We start from the raw sequence: 15609 nt of genomic DNA, 5'->3' as shown, positions 1-15609 counted from the left end.
AATGAGAGAGGAGCCACGGATTTGACCTCCGAGTTATCTAGAGCGTCACTGCAGCCTCCGAGGCCAGAGCGGCCCTGGAAGAAACAAAGGTTCTTCCGGCATTGCCGGCTTAATAAAGGAGCCGGAAAAGGAAAACCAGAGCGTCCAGTGGGAGGAGGAGAGAGGCGGTTGGGGCTGGGCTTTCGGGGGGCTTCTGCGCCATGTCATATGCCTACCTTTTCAAATACGTTATCATCGGGGACACCGGTAGGGGAGGGCAAGAAGGAAGGGCTGAGGGGTCCTGAGTCTCTTGGGGGGAGCTTGGGGCGGTGTGGATGGTACTTGGAGTCGCAGTTCAATAGCGTTCGCATTTTGTCAGGGGCTGTGGCGGACAACAACCCTGCGAGGTAGGAAGGAAAGGACACGGTTGTTCACTTAAGCCGCTTCCTCTCCCTGGGTCATGCCAGAACCTCATGGCTGCATTGGCAGCAGAACTGGCCACGCTTGGTTAAATTTAGGTTAGTTTTGCGAGGTCTTGGCTGATGTGTAAAATCCAGGGTTTTGTGCAAAACCAGGACTTTGGTTAATTCAATCACCATGTTGACCATGACTGGACTGGGAGCCCAGGGGAAGAAAAGACATTATTTTATACCAGAGTTTCTCAACCTTGGCTACTTTAAGCTGTGTGGACTTCAACTCCCAGAATTCCCCAACTAGCATGGCTGGGGAATTCTGAGAGTTGAAGTCCACACAGCTTAAAGCTACCAAGATTGAGAAACACTGATCTATGCAGTCATTTTTTAAAAAACACCTCTCCCAACTCTGCTTTTAAATTTCCAGGATTCCTGACATGACTAAAAACTTCAGAGGTATAAAACAATCACAGCAAAGTTACAGTGGATTTAAACAAATTTAACGTTCCTCATGTTTATACTTCGGTGTTCTATTTTATTATCACTAGGATAGCGGACACAGCAGCAAGTCTCTTAAAGGTTTAGGAAATGAAGAGGAACAATATAAAGTTACCATTTTTATGAATAATATACAGAGAAGGAGTCTCTTGATGTAAAAAAAAAGTTTTTAGAACCTTGCTTTTGAACGTGTTTTTTTAAATAAAATGATCATGCAGAACAAATACAAAATAAATAGATTCACATTTTGCTTCTCTTGGATCTCCTCAAATTTGATTTGGATCCTGGAATAGAATAAATGGCAATGAAATTAATACTTTATATTGATAATGTTCCCCCACCATCACCCTTTTTTCCCCCTCTTCCGAATAGGAATCTTTCCACACACAAAGCTGGAGAGGTGTAATCTAGCCTTTGAAGGCCTGATTACGTAATCCAATGAAATAGGCACATTCAGATTACCTTATTTTTTCATAGGGTCCCTTATGAGTCCCTTCTGCACTTCGGGTCCCATAAGTGAGAAAGGGGAACAGTTAAAGCCATTCACTAATGCTATGAATTGGTCCAGTCATGACAGTTATGCCCTAAACATCTGTTGCTCTTCTGTTGCGTGGAATAGGGAAGTGAGACTAAAATGTCTCCTTTGCCTAGTCAGTACACCCAACTCTCTATCTTCTAGCGGCTTTTCAGACACAATTTAGAAAAGCTGCCACTTGGTAAGGGTCAAGAATTGTTAGCAATATTAAGGTGGGGACTGAGATGGGATTAGCCAGGCCACTCTACCTGCACTCCTACAGAATCTCCTCTTGTCATCTTCATTCGCAGGCGTGTAGTTCAAGTCAGGATTAACCAGCATGGGATCCAAGTTATTTGAAAGCCCAGCATCTCCCATTACAGCCTGCCTATCCATGTCACTCATCACATAGCTTGCTCTGTGCTGGCTGGGGAATTCCAAGAGTTGAAGTCCACACTTCTTAAAGTTCCCAAGTTTGAAAAACACCTCTATCTTTTGTCCAGAGAATTTTATTGGATGGAAGGCAAAGCGGAGACTCATGAAAGCCCTTTGGGAAGCCATTTGCCACTCCAGATGAAGTAGGCAGATTGGATCAGAGGTGCCTTTTTCCCACTGTTACAAGTGGTGCTAATCTGGCTTCCATTTCTTAACACTCTGGTTGTTTGTTGTTAACAGACTGATGTAATTATTTACTTCAAATAACTTAGCAGAAGGTTATTTAGAAGGCTTTATAGCAAAAGGCAAGCTACAAGATTCTGAATACCTAAGATCCAGAAAGAAAGCAGAAACAAGTCCAGATTCTGCATGCAGCAAGTTGAGAGCTCCCTAATGCTCTTCCCATTATTCTATAATTTAGGATTCACCCGTATACATTCAGGGAAATAAGTTTTGTTAAACAACGAGGGACTTGTAAGATAAACATGTATAGATTGCACTGATAAAGAGTATAAATGCATCAGTAAATTATTCCATACAATTCTTAAATTAGACACAAATCTCTTACTCTCTCTTTTCCAGCATAGGAGCTTATAATAGTATTTTATCTTTCTTTTTTTAAGGTGTCGGGAAATCATGCCTCTTGCTACAATTCACAGACAAACGGTTTACGGCTATTCACGATTTGACAATTGGTGAGAGTCAAAGCCAGAGGGCTCTGTGAGTCTTGGTGAACCATAATTGTTGGAGATACGCTAAGCTAGATGCTCCCTCTATTTAGAGAAAAGTTACTGTTTGTTGTTATTACAGTACCAACAGTGTACATGGTGGGGTTAAAAATAATATAGACAAAAGGCAAGTTCCCATGCCCCAACATGCTTATAATAAATATAGAATATCTACAATATAGATATCCTATATACAACATAAATAATGCATACAATATAGATGGAACATGAGAAACACAGGCAGCACACCAGGACAAGAACATTTAAAAAAAATCTTTTAAAGAACATATATCTTACCTTATGTCCAAAAGGAGATTAAAGCACATAGCCAACTTAATAAATTGTGCCATTCGTATTAACACTTACTTTCCCAGAACAGGCAGGATACAATAAATAAATACCTGATGCTCCTGCATTCATAATAAGAATAATCACAACCATAACCAATCATCAACCACAGCCAAGCATATAGGAGAAATCTGATGGAGTCTCCTTTGAAACAATTTCAGTTCCTTGCCTGCTTCCTAGGGCTGAGAGAGAGTGACTGGCTGAAGGTCATGCAGTTGCCTTCATGCCTAAGGCAGGACGAGAACTTAAAGTCTTCCGGTTTTTAGACTGATGCCTTAACCACTATACCAGACTGGCTCTCATACATACATACATACGATCTCCAATATAGTCAAAAGCTCAGGGATTTTTTCATGATCTTCCATCCAAGTATTAACCAAGACCAACTCTACTTTGTTTTTTGAGAGATGAGCATTTATCATTACACAAAGATAAATATTGCTTACAGTTAATAATTTAGGACGTATGATATAAAACTGCATGGAAAAGTGGATTCTGAACCCTAGGGCTATATTATACCCCTAAGTGTAACCAATCCCATTTGATACCATGAAATCTTGAGGAAAGATAGGGAGAATGTGCTGCATGTGTATGCAGGAAAGATATCTACCCATAAAGGGTAGCAAGGGAGAACAGAAGGAATTGGTTATGGCAGGGATAGGTGGATCATTATCTCTTGGGATATCTCCCAGTGATTTACAATGGATTTGGTAAGGCTTTCTGACTCACAACTATATTAAGAGCAGTATAATTATTTCTTTCTTTCTTTTGGTAAACTACTTCGAAATGAAAATAGGATAGGATAGGCAAGAACCAGTCGTTATACGTAAGGACTATGACTTCTGATTTACCCCAGCATTCAAAATCAATTCCTAGCATCAAAATTTTGTAATTTATTCCATGCAAGGCTTGCTTATTGATTGCTGAATTCTAGTTAGTAGATTCTATAGCAGCGGTTCTTAAACTGGGGGTAATTATTCCCAAGGGGGTCATATGGGCATATCTTGGGGGTAATGGAGCAATTTGTAATTGCTTGTTTGTGAGTTGAGCATCCAGTTTGGGACTGTCACTGCTGAGCTGCATGTGTAAAACAGTGTTTTTCAAACTCGGCAATTTTAAGACATGTGGACTTCAACTCCCAGAATTCCCTTGCCAGCTGAAGTCTACACACCGTAAACAGTTTAAGAACCACTGCTCAGTAGGCTTCTCATACATGGAACAGGAGACTTTTGACTGACTCAGGGTGACAGCAAAAAAGAAGCCAAGATCACGAACACAACTGAAAGAGAAACGGGTTGAATGAGTAAGCAGTGTTAGGTTTAAGGAGGTAAGATGTGATTTTAAATCAGCTGATTCAAGATGCTAAAACACCATTTCTTTCCTGCTTCTTTTGCTCACCGTTTATCCTAGGCCTTCAGCTTGCAGGGGTAGTAGATAAAGTCATGTTGACCAGCTTTTCTCTTTGTTTCTCCACTACACATCAACCATTTCTTACCTAGATGGTTCACTGCACAAGCATGCAAAGTAATGATCCTACACCCCACTGAACTATGCTTGGCTCCTGTATACCTATTAACTGTAGTGGTCTCTGTCTTCTGCAGGAAATCAAACTAGAAAAGATATATGGAAGAATTTAGGGTGCCCTTGAAACAAAGAACACAGTTATTTAAGAATGAAGGCTAGGAGGAAGTGCGATAATTTTGGAGAAGGTGGTGATAGTAATTCCCATATCTTCCAAAGCATGATGATTTGTTAGATTTCTGTCATGCCTATCCTGGAGATTAAAGTGGCTTAATTGGGCTGAAGGCCTAGGATAAACAGTGAGCAAAAGAAGCAGGAAAGAAATGGTGTTTTAGCATCTTGAATCAGCTGATTTAAAATCACACCTTACCTCTTAAACCTTTATTTTACTTCCACAACCCCATGAGATGAATTGAGTAACTGGCCCAAAGTCCATGGTTGAGGATAGGCCTCAACCCAAGTTTCCCCAAGTTTTGGACCAGTGCCTTAACCACTTCACCACACTGATTCTAACTGGAGGTTCTGTTAATTCAGGTAGTGGGTATGTGAACCTGTGATGGGGTTATCATCCCACTGAGCCATACCAAGGTTGCTTTGGCATAGCAAGTTGTGTGAACCCAATTGTTGGTGCATATTTGACAAACTGTGGTTAAAACTGGCTTAGCTTAAGGCATGACCCCAGTCTGTTTGTGTGAGTGGGAGGGGGAGAAAGGGAAGAAAAAGGGTAGATCTTATCTTCCATTGCCCCATCCCTGCAGGTAACGTGAGTCTTGACTTCAAAAAAGTAACCGCCATATTCCCCGACTTTCACCACCAGCTCCATGGAAAAAGGTGCCGTTTCTGTGGATATCACAGGACCGGGTGTATTTAGAGCTAGATTTCCCAACACATCATGCCTATGTCTCTGTACTGCAGTTATTCCTTCTTTTGATCTTTCACCTCTGCTTTGTGGACTCTGGTTTCACCAACAGTTCCACCTGCTGTTCCTTCCTGCCTTTCTCTAGATCTTTCCCATTCCTGCCTTCCCCTTTCTCATCCTAGTCTGGGTTGATGATTGGGGATCATGCTGAGAAAGGGGTACAAGTGGAAGTCCAGCCCACCGAGCCTGGTCCCCCTCGAATCTCTTCCTCTTCCATTTCCCCACCAGGTGTGGAGTTCGGGGCACGGATGATTACCATTGAAAACAAAAAGATCAAACTGCAGATTTGGGATACGGTGAGGAACCCCAGAAGCCCTTTGTGTGGGATTGGCAGGGTGTGTAGAAGAGAGATCATTGGGACTGGATTGCCCAGAAGGAGCAAGGAGTATTTGCTCCCAGCTGCCATTCCACCTCTGGATCCTGCTGTGGTGTAGTTTGGCTTGTGCTTTAGGCCTGATGTGCTGTTTTGTGTGCTTGTTTTGTCCCAAAGGCTGGCCAGGAATCCTTCCGCTCTATTACCCGCTCCTACTACAGGGGAGCAGCTGGGGCGCTCTTGGTCTATGACATCACCAGGTGAGGCCCAACCACGGTGCACAATATGGGTGTGGGTCATTGTTTATTGTTTAGCCCAGCAGCTCCCAACCTTTGGTTTTGAAGACCACCGATGGTCTGCAAGGGTCTTGCGGGTGGTTCTCTGTTAAGTTGCCAGAATTATTCAGATAGACAGATAGATGAAATTAATATTCTGTAACTATAACTAGGCCGAAATTGGGATATGACCTCATTTCACAAGATTTGGGCTTTGTGACCTATAATTCGGTGAGATTTCATGTGGGAATACCATAATTTCCTAAGATTTGGCGGTCTCATGCAGTTTTGGATTTTTTAAAAAACGAAAATAGTTTGTATTTGGTTTGGGGGTCCTGCAAACCATCTGGAAGAGTCCCAAAACCATGGTATTTGTAGGTGCTGCATTACTGGTTTTTGGTATATGCTGTATCCTCATAAGTTTTTGACAATGTAGTGATCTGCATAAGAGAAAAGGTTGGGTATTACTGGTTTATTGTGTTGGTGAGAGAGGAGGAGGATGAGAATACACATTTGAGTATCTTTTCAGACTCCTGAGAACTTCAGCTTTCACATAGCTGATATTCATATACAATAGTCTTCATGCTGTGCGAAAGACAGCCAGAACCACACTTTTCCCCCACTCTGAGATCGTCCAGACATGCTCAGTTATGACATAGTAATCATAAGCTAGCACATATGGCTGACAGGAATTGTAGTCTACCCCTTGGAAGACTGAACTAAAGGCTCAATTTGTTTGCAAGGAGCACTGAGTTTTCTTCCAGAGGAGAGTTCTTGAAACATATGGTTATTTTCATGTGCTGACATAGAAAACAGATTTTTTCTCCCACAAGGAAGTTCTTGTTCAGCAAGGTTAAAGGCATCTCTCCCAGAATTCTCCACTGTTTCCTGAAACCCAGGAATCCATCTTCCTCTTAATGCTAGATGGAGGAATCTGGGACAGTATGGAACACAGAGTTGTTTGCTTCTCTTATGAACTACAGCAGCCTTGTTAATACCCCTTTGGAAATTGGAACGCGTGCCCTACATCTTTCTCACGCTCCCTCCTGTTAGAGCAGTGAACTAGTTCTTACGCTGGATGTTGCTCTCTGCCATGACCCTTTGGAACTGTGGAAATAGATATGGAGCAGTGGCAAAGGTTTCTCTTTCCTCTGAGTTTTCTACCCCCAGTCAGGTGCCCTCCAAATGGGTTGAGATACAGTTCCCAGAACAATGGCTGGGAATCTTGGGAGATGGACCCAACACATCTGGAGGGCAGTCCAGGTAGGGAAAACTGATACATAGAAAGCTGTCTCATTCACACTGCTTGCATTGTCAAGATGACAACAGCCAGAAGTAGGTCCTGTGTGGCAATGGCATCCAAGCTTTAAAATATTCTACCCAAGCTCTACAAATTTACACAGGGGCAGCATAGTTTTCTGCTAGGTCTCTTTAGTGTATTTGGTTTCACTCCAGTCTCCATGACCAATGCTTATTACACCATTTAATTGTTTCAATATTGCTTTGGAACTTATGAAGTAGGGGAGAAGGAAGGGTTTGAGCTGACCTGGAAGTCTCATATCCCACATCTGCAAGGCCTTTTCCTCAGGGACCCTGGAGGTCAAGTGACAATGGAAGGACATTCATCTCTAGTCCCTTGTGTTTTTCCAGTGCAGATTCTGGGGATTATCTGCAAAGATGGTTGGGGTAGATGTTTCTCCATTAAGCTAACCCTCTTAGCTTTGATCTTTCTCATCTTCAACTTGACCTTTTGTTTTTCTGTCTCTGCGCAGGCGGGAAACGTTTAACCATTTGTATTCCTGGCTAGAGGATGCTCAGCAGCATTCCAGTGCCCACATGGTGATCATGCTGATTGGCAATAAAAGGTAAGTGTGGTTTCCCTCCTGGCTTTCCCTTCCTGCACCCAAGGCCTAAGAATTAGCGCGTGTCTCACTGTCTGCAGTTCTTTCAACCAAATGTGTTTTTTTCTTGGCTGCAACTGCAAAAGGGAACAGATGCAGCTGCTTTTGGGAGTCGCAGACAGGTGTCCGGGAGCACCCTCCTTCTGGCCTTCCCATTCAAAGAGCTGCACAGCTCTATGATATACACCAGTATCTGCCATTTCCCTTAGGGATTTGTAGCAGGAAGGACACCACCTTCCTATAAACATCTGATTGTCCACTTTGGGGATTGTGTGGTTTTTCTCAAGCTGCTGTTTAATCCCTACATCCCAATTTTCTGCCTAGAAGTGCTTCCAGGCTGGAAGGCCTGTGGCAATGAAAAGAAAGTCTTAGTTTTTCCTTTATTTCCATCCGCAAATGATGTCCGGTGCTTGGGAAAAAAGATAGAAAAAGTAATGAGAAAGCATGGGAGGTTTAGACATAGAAGAAGATTGTGACAGGGCTCATACATCACTCTAAGCCCCAAAGTGATTTTTCTGGTTTAGACTTAGCTTTGTATGAACCCAGACTTTTTGATAGTAAAACCATGTTTCTAGCTTAGTATGATGAGTGAAAACGCAGCCAATTCAATCAATCAGGTCTAAGAGAACTTCAGCATAGGACAGGCAAACCAGGTTCACATCCCTGTCCTGCAAGGAAATACTTTTCTGCAAAAACCTGTTGTCTTTCTCCACTTTAAAAGTCTGTGTAGTTTATACACTATTTGCTGTATTTAAAAAAAAAAAATCTCCAGACAGCTAAATCTCACTGCATAAAATGTGTGTGTCTGATTGCTTCAGTGGAACATGCAGAAGTAGCCAGGGAAGTTATTGTGGTTGTCATGGGATGAGGGTGAGGCTGACTGTATGTGCTCAATGACCTGGGAGCGGGGAGGAGAGGGCAGGCAGTTCCATCAAGGTTGTGACGGACAGAGGAGATATGGCAGGAAGCTGAGGGTGGGCTGCTCACAGGGATGGTGGGGCCTGTGGCTGAGACTTATCCTGCTCTCCAGCCCTTGGTATTCATCCCTGAGGACAGCTGCTGCTGCCAGAGCAGTATGGCTATAAGACTGCCCTCATCATGATCTGATTGTGGATGAGGCGGCCAGCCTGGCACGTATAACCAAGACCATGGAGGAGGGAATCCCCCATCCCCCTCTCGGAAATATGCCCACCTGGGTTTCAAGTTTGGCACCAGCTGTGAGCCCAGGGCAGGGGGTAAGATGGCAGTTGTTATCTGTGAGAATGTAATGGCTTTCAAGGCTTTGGCCCACAGATAACCAGATGCAGGACTCTCTTGTGGAAGTTGGGTTCTGGGGTCCAATAGGGACTGCTGCTTCTGTATCATCCCCCCTGCTGTGCAATGACATCCCTGTCTGAACTGTTAGATTCCATTGCTGGGTTGGAATCAACTTGCCCTCAGGTGGTGGTGAGTCTGGGACAGCCCGGGAGTTCACAGCCATCATGGCAACCATGGACCTGACACGTGTCATCAAGAGCCCAGCGGATATCAGGAGTTGCATGTTATATCTGGGTTTTGCAGTTGTGATTAATCTGGGAGTAGAAGTTAACATCAGTCCTTTACCATGGTCAGATCATTCCCTGATTGCCCTTTGGGTCATTGGTGTTGCAGGGAGATAGGACCTATTAGATTGGTCTGCCCCAGGTAACTAATGGACCCTGTGGGTCTCAGAGGGAGCTTGGAGTTTTTCCAAGGATCTGATGGCCCAGTTGAACAACCCATTAGATCCTTGGAAAACTGGGCAGGTCCTGTTGAGGTGATGGAAGCAAGGTTTTCTGTGGTTAACTGGGGTGAATTTGAGTCAGTAACTTCTGAGGAAGTGGTTCTTGGGTCTGTTAATCCAGCCACCTACTTATTAGATTCATGCCCTTCCAGGCTGGAGTAGGCTGCCTAGGGTATGATCTGTGGTTGGGTCCATATGGTAGTATCTGCTTCATTGAGGCAGAGGATGGTCCCCCTCCCTCAAGAAACCTTCTCTGGACCTGACAGTCCTGGACCAATTTTGTCCAATGTCCAACCTAGGAATGCTTGTTGAGGTGGTGGTGGTTGGGCTACAACTCCAGAGAGCCCTGATAGAGATGGTGTGTATGTTCCTACCTGCAGGATATGTCCTCCATCGTTGAGCTATGTGTTGCACTGAGGTAATACCGGAGAAATGGCCATAGATCTGGTGGTGGTTAAAGATGTACAGTACTCTGAGAGGCATGTTCTTGGTGGGGTACGTGTGGGTTTTGTCCATCGTTAGTTAGGTTTCCTCTTGGATAGAAGTGGCCTCCCACCAGAACTCAGGTGACAGAAAAGGAAGTTATTTGAACATTCAAGAAACAATGATGGTTGGGTTTGCTTGTGATCCCCTAGCGATATTCATGCCTGGTAGAAGATTTGGGTTTCTCTCTCCATTCTCATAACCAACATCTTGTTTCACTGCAGGACATCAGCCTTGTCTTCTCTAAATGCACAGATGCTGCTCATTTGATTCATTCAAAAAGTAACCATTTTTGTACATGGGTGTGTTTGTTTCAGAGGTCCATCAAAGAGGGTTCAGTACAGGCGGCTGAATAAATTGACTTCCAGATTGGGTTTATCTGGATAATTGTTCCTCCTTTGAGGCTGTTACACTTTTGCCCTTTCCTGACAGCTGTGTCTGCCTCTTTTCCTATAGCGACCTGGAGAACCGGCGGGCTGTACAGAAGGAAGAAGGGGAGGCTTTTGCCCGGGAACATGGCATGGTTTTCATGGAGACATCAGCAAAGACAGCAGCTAACGTGGAAGAGGTGAAGAAAGAAATGCTGGAAACTCTACAGTCTTATTTTGGTTAGGGAAAGCATTTGGAAATCTTGGCATAACTTATTCAGAACCTGTCAGCCAGGTGGTGGAAGACGGGGAAGGGCGACAGAGCAAGAGAAAGAAAGAAAAAACATGGAGAAATTAGGATGTTGGTTTGTAAGACTTCTGCCAAGTATTTGGCCTGCAATTGTGAACCTATCATACCATCCAGAAGAGCGCAACGCTTCAAAATAAGCTGAGAATTCAGAATGGTGTCCCTGTATCAAGGCCACCTTTCTCCTTTTATGACTGTAGTGCTGATACAACACAGAGCTCTGTTTCAGCTCCCCCACCTCCCTTTTGTGTACAGCTTTTCAAGCAGTTTGCAAAGAAACCCAGTGGCGTTACTTGTTTATTTGACTTTTAAAGCTGCCAGTTCACCAAACCATTCTGAGCAGCTTATGTAGCATTAAAAACATCAGCGGGCAAATCACAAATCCATTTAAAAAAAAATCTGACGTTGAGGACATTTAACTCCAGGCACACATTTAAGCAGGCCCAGAGCCTGGGGAAGAAAGCGGGTCCCGTGGAGGGCTGGCATGGTCGGGGCTGTCCAGCTCTCAGGGGGAAGCTGTCCCACAGGGCAGGCCCCATGACCAAGAAGCGTATTTAGTAGCTTGCCTCACTGGCCATTGGAAAACATTGTCAGGATCCTGGGAGGACAGGAAGGGGGAAAAAAAGAGACTTTATTTCAATAAAATGCATTCAAAAATTTTTGAACTGGTGTCTCGATGGCTTTCTTGCCACATGCCACCAACCAGCTATTTACAAACATAGAGGTTGCCGAACAGGAGCATTCAGAAAAGGGTGGATTTGGTGAGGCATAGCCCAGTCTTCCTTGAACTGGCCGTTAGCCTTACACAGTCCTAGGGGTTTGTATTGGCTACATCGTTCTCTTGGTTCAAAATGCTGAGAAGTAAGTGCTGATTATTGTGTAGTCACCACAGCATCTCTTGTGCAGCAGGAAAGAGGGAATGGACTGGTTCATAGTTTGCCTAAGGGGTTTATAAACTCTAGTGGGGACACCGCTGGCAGAAAAACACCCCATCTGCCTCAAGCCCAAGAGAACAGAGTGCGAACACAACAGTAGAAGGCTGGCTGTTGACAGGACAATGCCACAAATGTAGAATAAGGCCTGTACTCAAGTTGCTGCTCATGGAGAAGATCTATCTATGTGGTTGCTAGGGGTCGAAAATGACTTGATGGCACATAATGGATCAATCAATCAAGTTGTTGCATTGTTTGCAAGTAGGCTTCCAGGCCCAATTTAAAGCTTTGGGCATTACCTTTAAAGCATCATAGGATGCGGTACTGGGGTATGTCAGGCAAGGTCTTGCAAGGACTGAATTTGTCTGTTCAGCTAAACAAGGCCTGTTGAGTGTCCTCCCCTCATCCATGAGATATGTGGGATATGGGCTAGACGATAGGCCTTCTCTGTGGGAGCCCCATTTTATGGAACTTACTCTCCCCAGAGGTATGTGCAGACCTGTCTTGTTAATATTATGCAAGCCACAGTCGTATTGTTTCAGTGAGCCTTTGGTCCTAGTGGACTTGAGTAGAGGCATTCATCTTTTGTATTTAATTCAGGAGTTTTATGATTATGTATTTTTATTTTGTATATTGCTGTACACTGCCTAAAATCTTCAGGGATTAGGGCAGAGCATAAACATTATGAATAAATAAGAGCAATTTGGACTGCCATACCTTGTTTGAGGTCACTTTTATAATTTCAAGTATCTCTTCTGATGCTACGTGGATGCTAGATGGTTAGGAGTCTATTCTACCAGATGTCTTTTATGCTGATCTTGAAATTCTATTCTTCTTGTCTGCCATTCCCAGGCCTTTCTCAACACAGCTAAAGCCATCTACAGAAAGATCCAGCAGGGTGAATTTGACATTTCCAATGAGGTGAGTTGGGACAGAAGCCTCTCTTGGTCTCAGTCAAACCCACAGCCAGAAATTCTCCAATAGAACGGAGGAGCCATTGTGTAACAGCTGCAATCTCAACAGAAGTAGCTGGGAGTTTGAAAAATGTCATGCAATGTTAATACAATCTTAATTTCTTTAAAAAAAAAAGTGGTTCAAGTAATAGGAAGCTGCCTTTACTCACCAGAATCAAGTTATTTATTACCCTATACTTAATCTTTTAACAGGCGCTTCTGCAGATTGACTGTTGTAATACATTCGTTTATGAGCCTTTCCCAGGTTCAGTTATGTTGGACTTCAAACCACAGACAGACAGACAGTCAGTCAGTCAGTCAGTCAGTCACGCCCCAGATAGGCATCCTTGCCTTAGCCAGTCGGGGGTTCCCATGCGAATTGACACGGCCCAGCCGAAGAGCCTCTTTACAGTCCACAAATGCAAATTGCGGCTTTTAAACTTAAAACTGGTTCAACGAACAAGAATTTTACCAAGTTAAAAGCAGCACCTCTGTTTGTGTATTGGACTTGGAATGTTTTGAGGTCAAGATAGAGGTACATTCATGTGCATTGCTTGTAGTTTATAAAAAATTGTTAACTTGCTTTTCCAAGTCTTGAACCACAGAAAGGGCATAAATCAAAAACATGTGCCTTTTTAGGTTGTGTGGATTATATGCTTAAGGTGGTCAGGGAAACTTCGTTTTAGATGTTTACATGCATAAACCCCTTTTCTTCTCCCCTTTCAGGGAAATGGGATCAGGATTGGCCCTCAACAACCATCAGTTATTCAGGGTGGATCATCCCTCCGCCAGGGTCCACAAGGCTCTGGGGACCGATCAGGCTGTTGCTGAATTTCCTTGAAATCCAGTCTGGCCCATTGAGGCTGGGAACAAACAGAGGATGCTTTTTTTTTTCTTACTCATTTCAGGCATTGTTGGGACGGGGGGCAGGGGATAGGGCAGAGGCAGGGATTTTTCAGCTGTTTTCCTTTTCCCTTTTTATATGGAGAATTTGGGGCCAACCTGGATCTAATCTTTGGCTGGGAGCTGTAGCATCCCTTTCCAAAGCCTCCCCATCATGGCTGTCTGGCATTCCTTATAGAGGAAAGGGTATTTCCCTCCTCCAGTCTGACTTTAGATCAGCAGTGATTTTCTCCCCCCTGTTGAAGATTTCCATTCCCTACTATGAGCTCGTTGAGTTCTGGGGATCAGCCAGGCCCCTGTACCTGATTTTAATTTTAAGCTGTGATGTACGGTTTCTCCTCTTCCTATTAAAAGTTTCCATGTTTGCTTTTATCTGGCCTTCCTTTCTAGTGGGAGCGGGAAGCAAAAGCAAAATCCTTGTAAAAGGACTTTTTGGTTTCATATTCTGCCACGGCAGAGTTTTAACACAAGCTCCCAATAATGGAGGAAAGAGCATACCTGGCTTAAATCATGTTTTTAAAGGCAAGGTTGGTATTTGTGACAATTGTAACCAACATTTAAGGTTGCCTTCAATCAATCCATACAGTTAACCGTTCTTCAAGGTCTTCAGCATGGCTTTTTGAAGTATCAGCTATCTGACTTGTTTTTCACTGGAGATGCCAAAGGAACAGAACCAGATATAGATGCATTGATACTGAGCTATGATGGAACAGATCTGGGGTTTGGTTTTTGTTGTTTTGGTTATTTCAAAAGTAAAATGTGCTTGAACTGTTTGTTTAGTTACAACAAAGATTCAGGAACGCAGATTGCAAGCTTATGCATTTACCTGGGAATAATCACTGCTGAGCACTGTGGATCACTTCTGAGCACATGCCTGTAAGACTAGATGATGGCATCATTTTAAAAAGTACATTTTCAAACAGCAACTTTAGTTCTGCAAGTGGGGGAGCTTTTTTCCCCCCTCCACTGATGGTCAGAGCTGCATTTTGGAAGTTGTGTTTTATGCAACCTTGCAGAAGAAAGACTTCTTGGTTAAGAGACATTCCAGGTATCACCACAGAGACTGGCTTCTAAAAAATTGTAGCTACTTTTTTGTATTTATTTGTTACAGATTATGGGCTGTCTTTTTAAAACAATCTTGCACTACATCTTGTAGTCAGAGGTAGTGCAGAGAAAGCACTAACAATTTTAAAAGTTTTTAAAATATATACTTACGATTATGTGCCATCAAGTCATTTTCAACTCCTAGCAACCACAGAGATATCATGGGTATAAAATATAATATAGGCAGTCCTCACATAACGACCACAATTGGGACCGGAGTTTTGGTTGCTAAGTGAAGTAGTCATTAAGCAGATCCAACCCAATTTTACCTTTTTTGCAGTGGTCATTAAGCAAACCACATGGTCATCAAGTGAATCATGTGATTCCCCATTGATGCTGCTTGCCAGAAGCCAGCTGGGATGGTCAAAAATGGTGATCACATGACCATGGAACACCACGTTGGTCATAATGTGAACTGGTTGCCAAGCACCCAAATTGTGATCACATGACCGCTGGGATGATGCAACGGTATGAGGACCGGTCATAAGCCAGTTTTCCCAGCACCATCGTAAGGCTGAACCATCAAACAAATGGTTGTTAAGCAAGGACTACCTGTATTGCAAATAAGGGGTTTTGGTGTGTGATATGCCATGAATCCTATTATTTTCATTCCTTATTGAATTTTGAGTCCACGAGAGCAAATGTATCTCAATAATAATACTTGGTATTATGCCAGTCAAATATTGTGAATGTCTTCCAGATGCAGTCTTGATTTTTACCATCTCTGCTCAGAAGTAAGTTCCATTAATTTCAGACGAAGTATATTTTACACTATACTTTTACAAGATAAGGATTTTAAGCACTCTCTCTTAGCCACTAACCTGCTGGAAAAGAGGATTGTGAGAAATGAGTTAATAAAAGGACAATTTCTGTATACAGCAAAGATGATGGGTTGGCTGTCTTTTGCATGAGCCATACTTTTCCCTCTCAAACCCCGTGATACAATATAACCT

The 15609-nt window shown here is 43.3% G+C and overlaps 1 protein-coding gene across 2 annotated transcripts; it reads left to right on the top strand.

The window, feature by feature from the left end:
* The first annotated feature begins 119 nt into the window (after positions 1–119).
* Positions 120–14321, top strand: RAB2B (RAB2B, member RAS oncogene family). Of its 2 annotated transcripts, none has more exons than XM_063301526.1 (8): positions 120–246; positions 2463–2534; positions 5584–5651; positions 5846–5928; positions 7716–7808; positions 10546–10657; positions 12549–12617; positions 13376–14321. In XM_063301526.1, exons 1-8 carry the CDS (start codon positions 201–203, stop codon positions 13478–13480), a joined length of 648 nt encoding a protein of 215 aa, XP_063157596.1. In that variant the 5' UTR covers positions 120–200; the 3' UTR covers positions 13481–14321. The 2 variants fall into 2 exon arrangements, with proteins under 2 accessions (XP_063157596.1, XP_063157598.1); XM_063301528.1 differs by lacking the exon at positions 120–246 and adding an exon at positions 277–386.
* Positions 14322–15609: the final 1288 nt, after the last annotated feature.

This window comes from Candoia aspera, chromosome 4 (assembly GCF_035149785.1).
Source record: "Candoia aspera isolate rCanAsp1 chromosome 4, rCanAsp1.hap2, whole genome shotgun sequence".
NCBI lineage: Eukaryota > Metazoa > Chordata > Lepidosauria > Squamata > Boidae > Candoia > Candoia aspera.
Note: the sequence above shows the minus strand (reverse complement) of the source record. Positions and strands in the feature narration are given on the sequence as shown.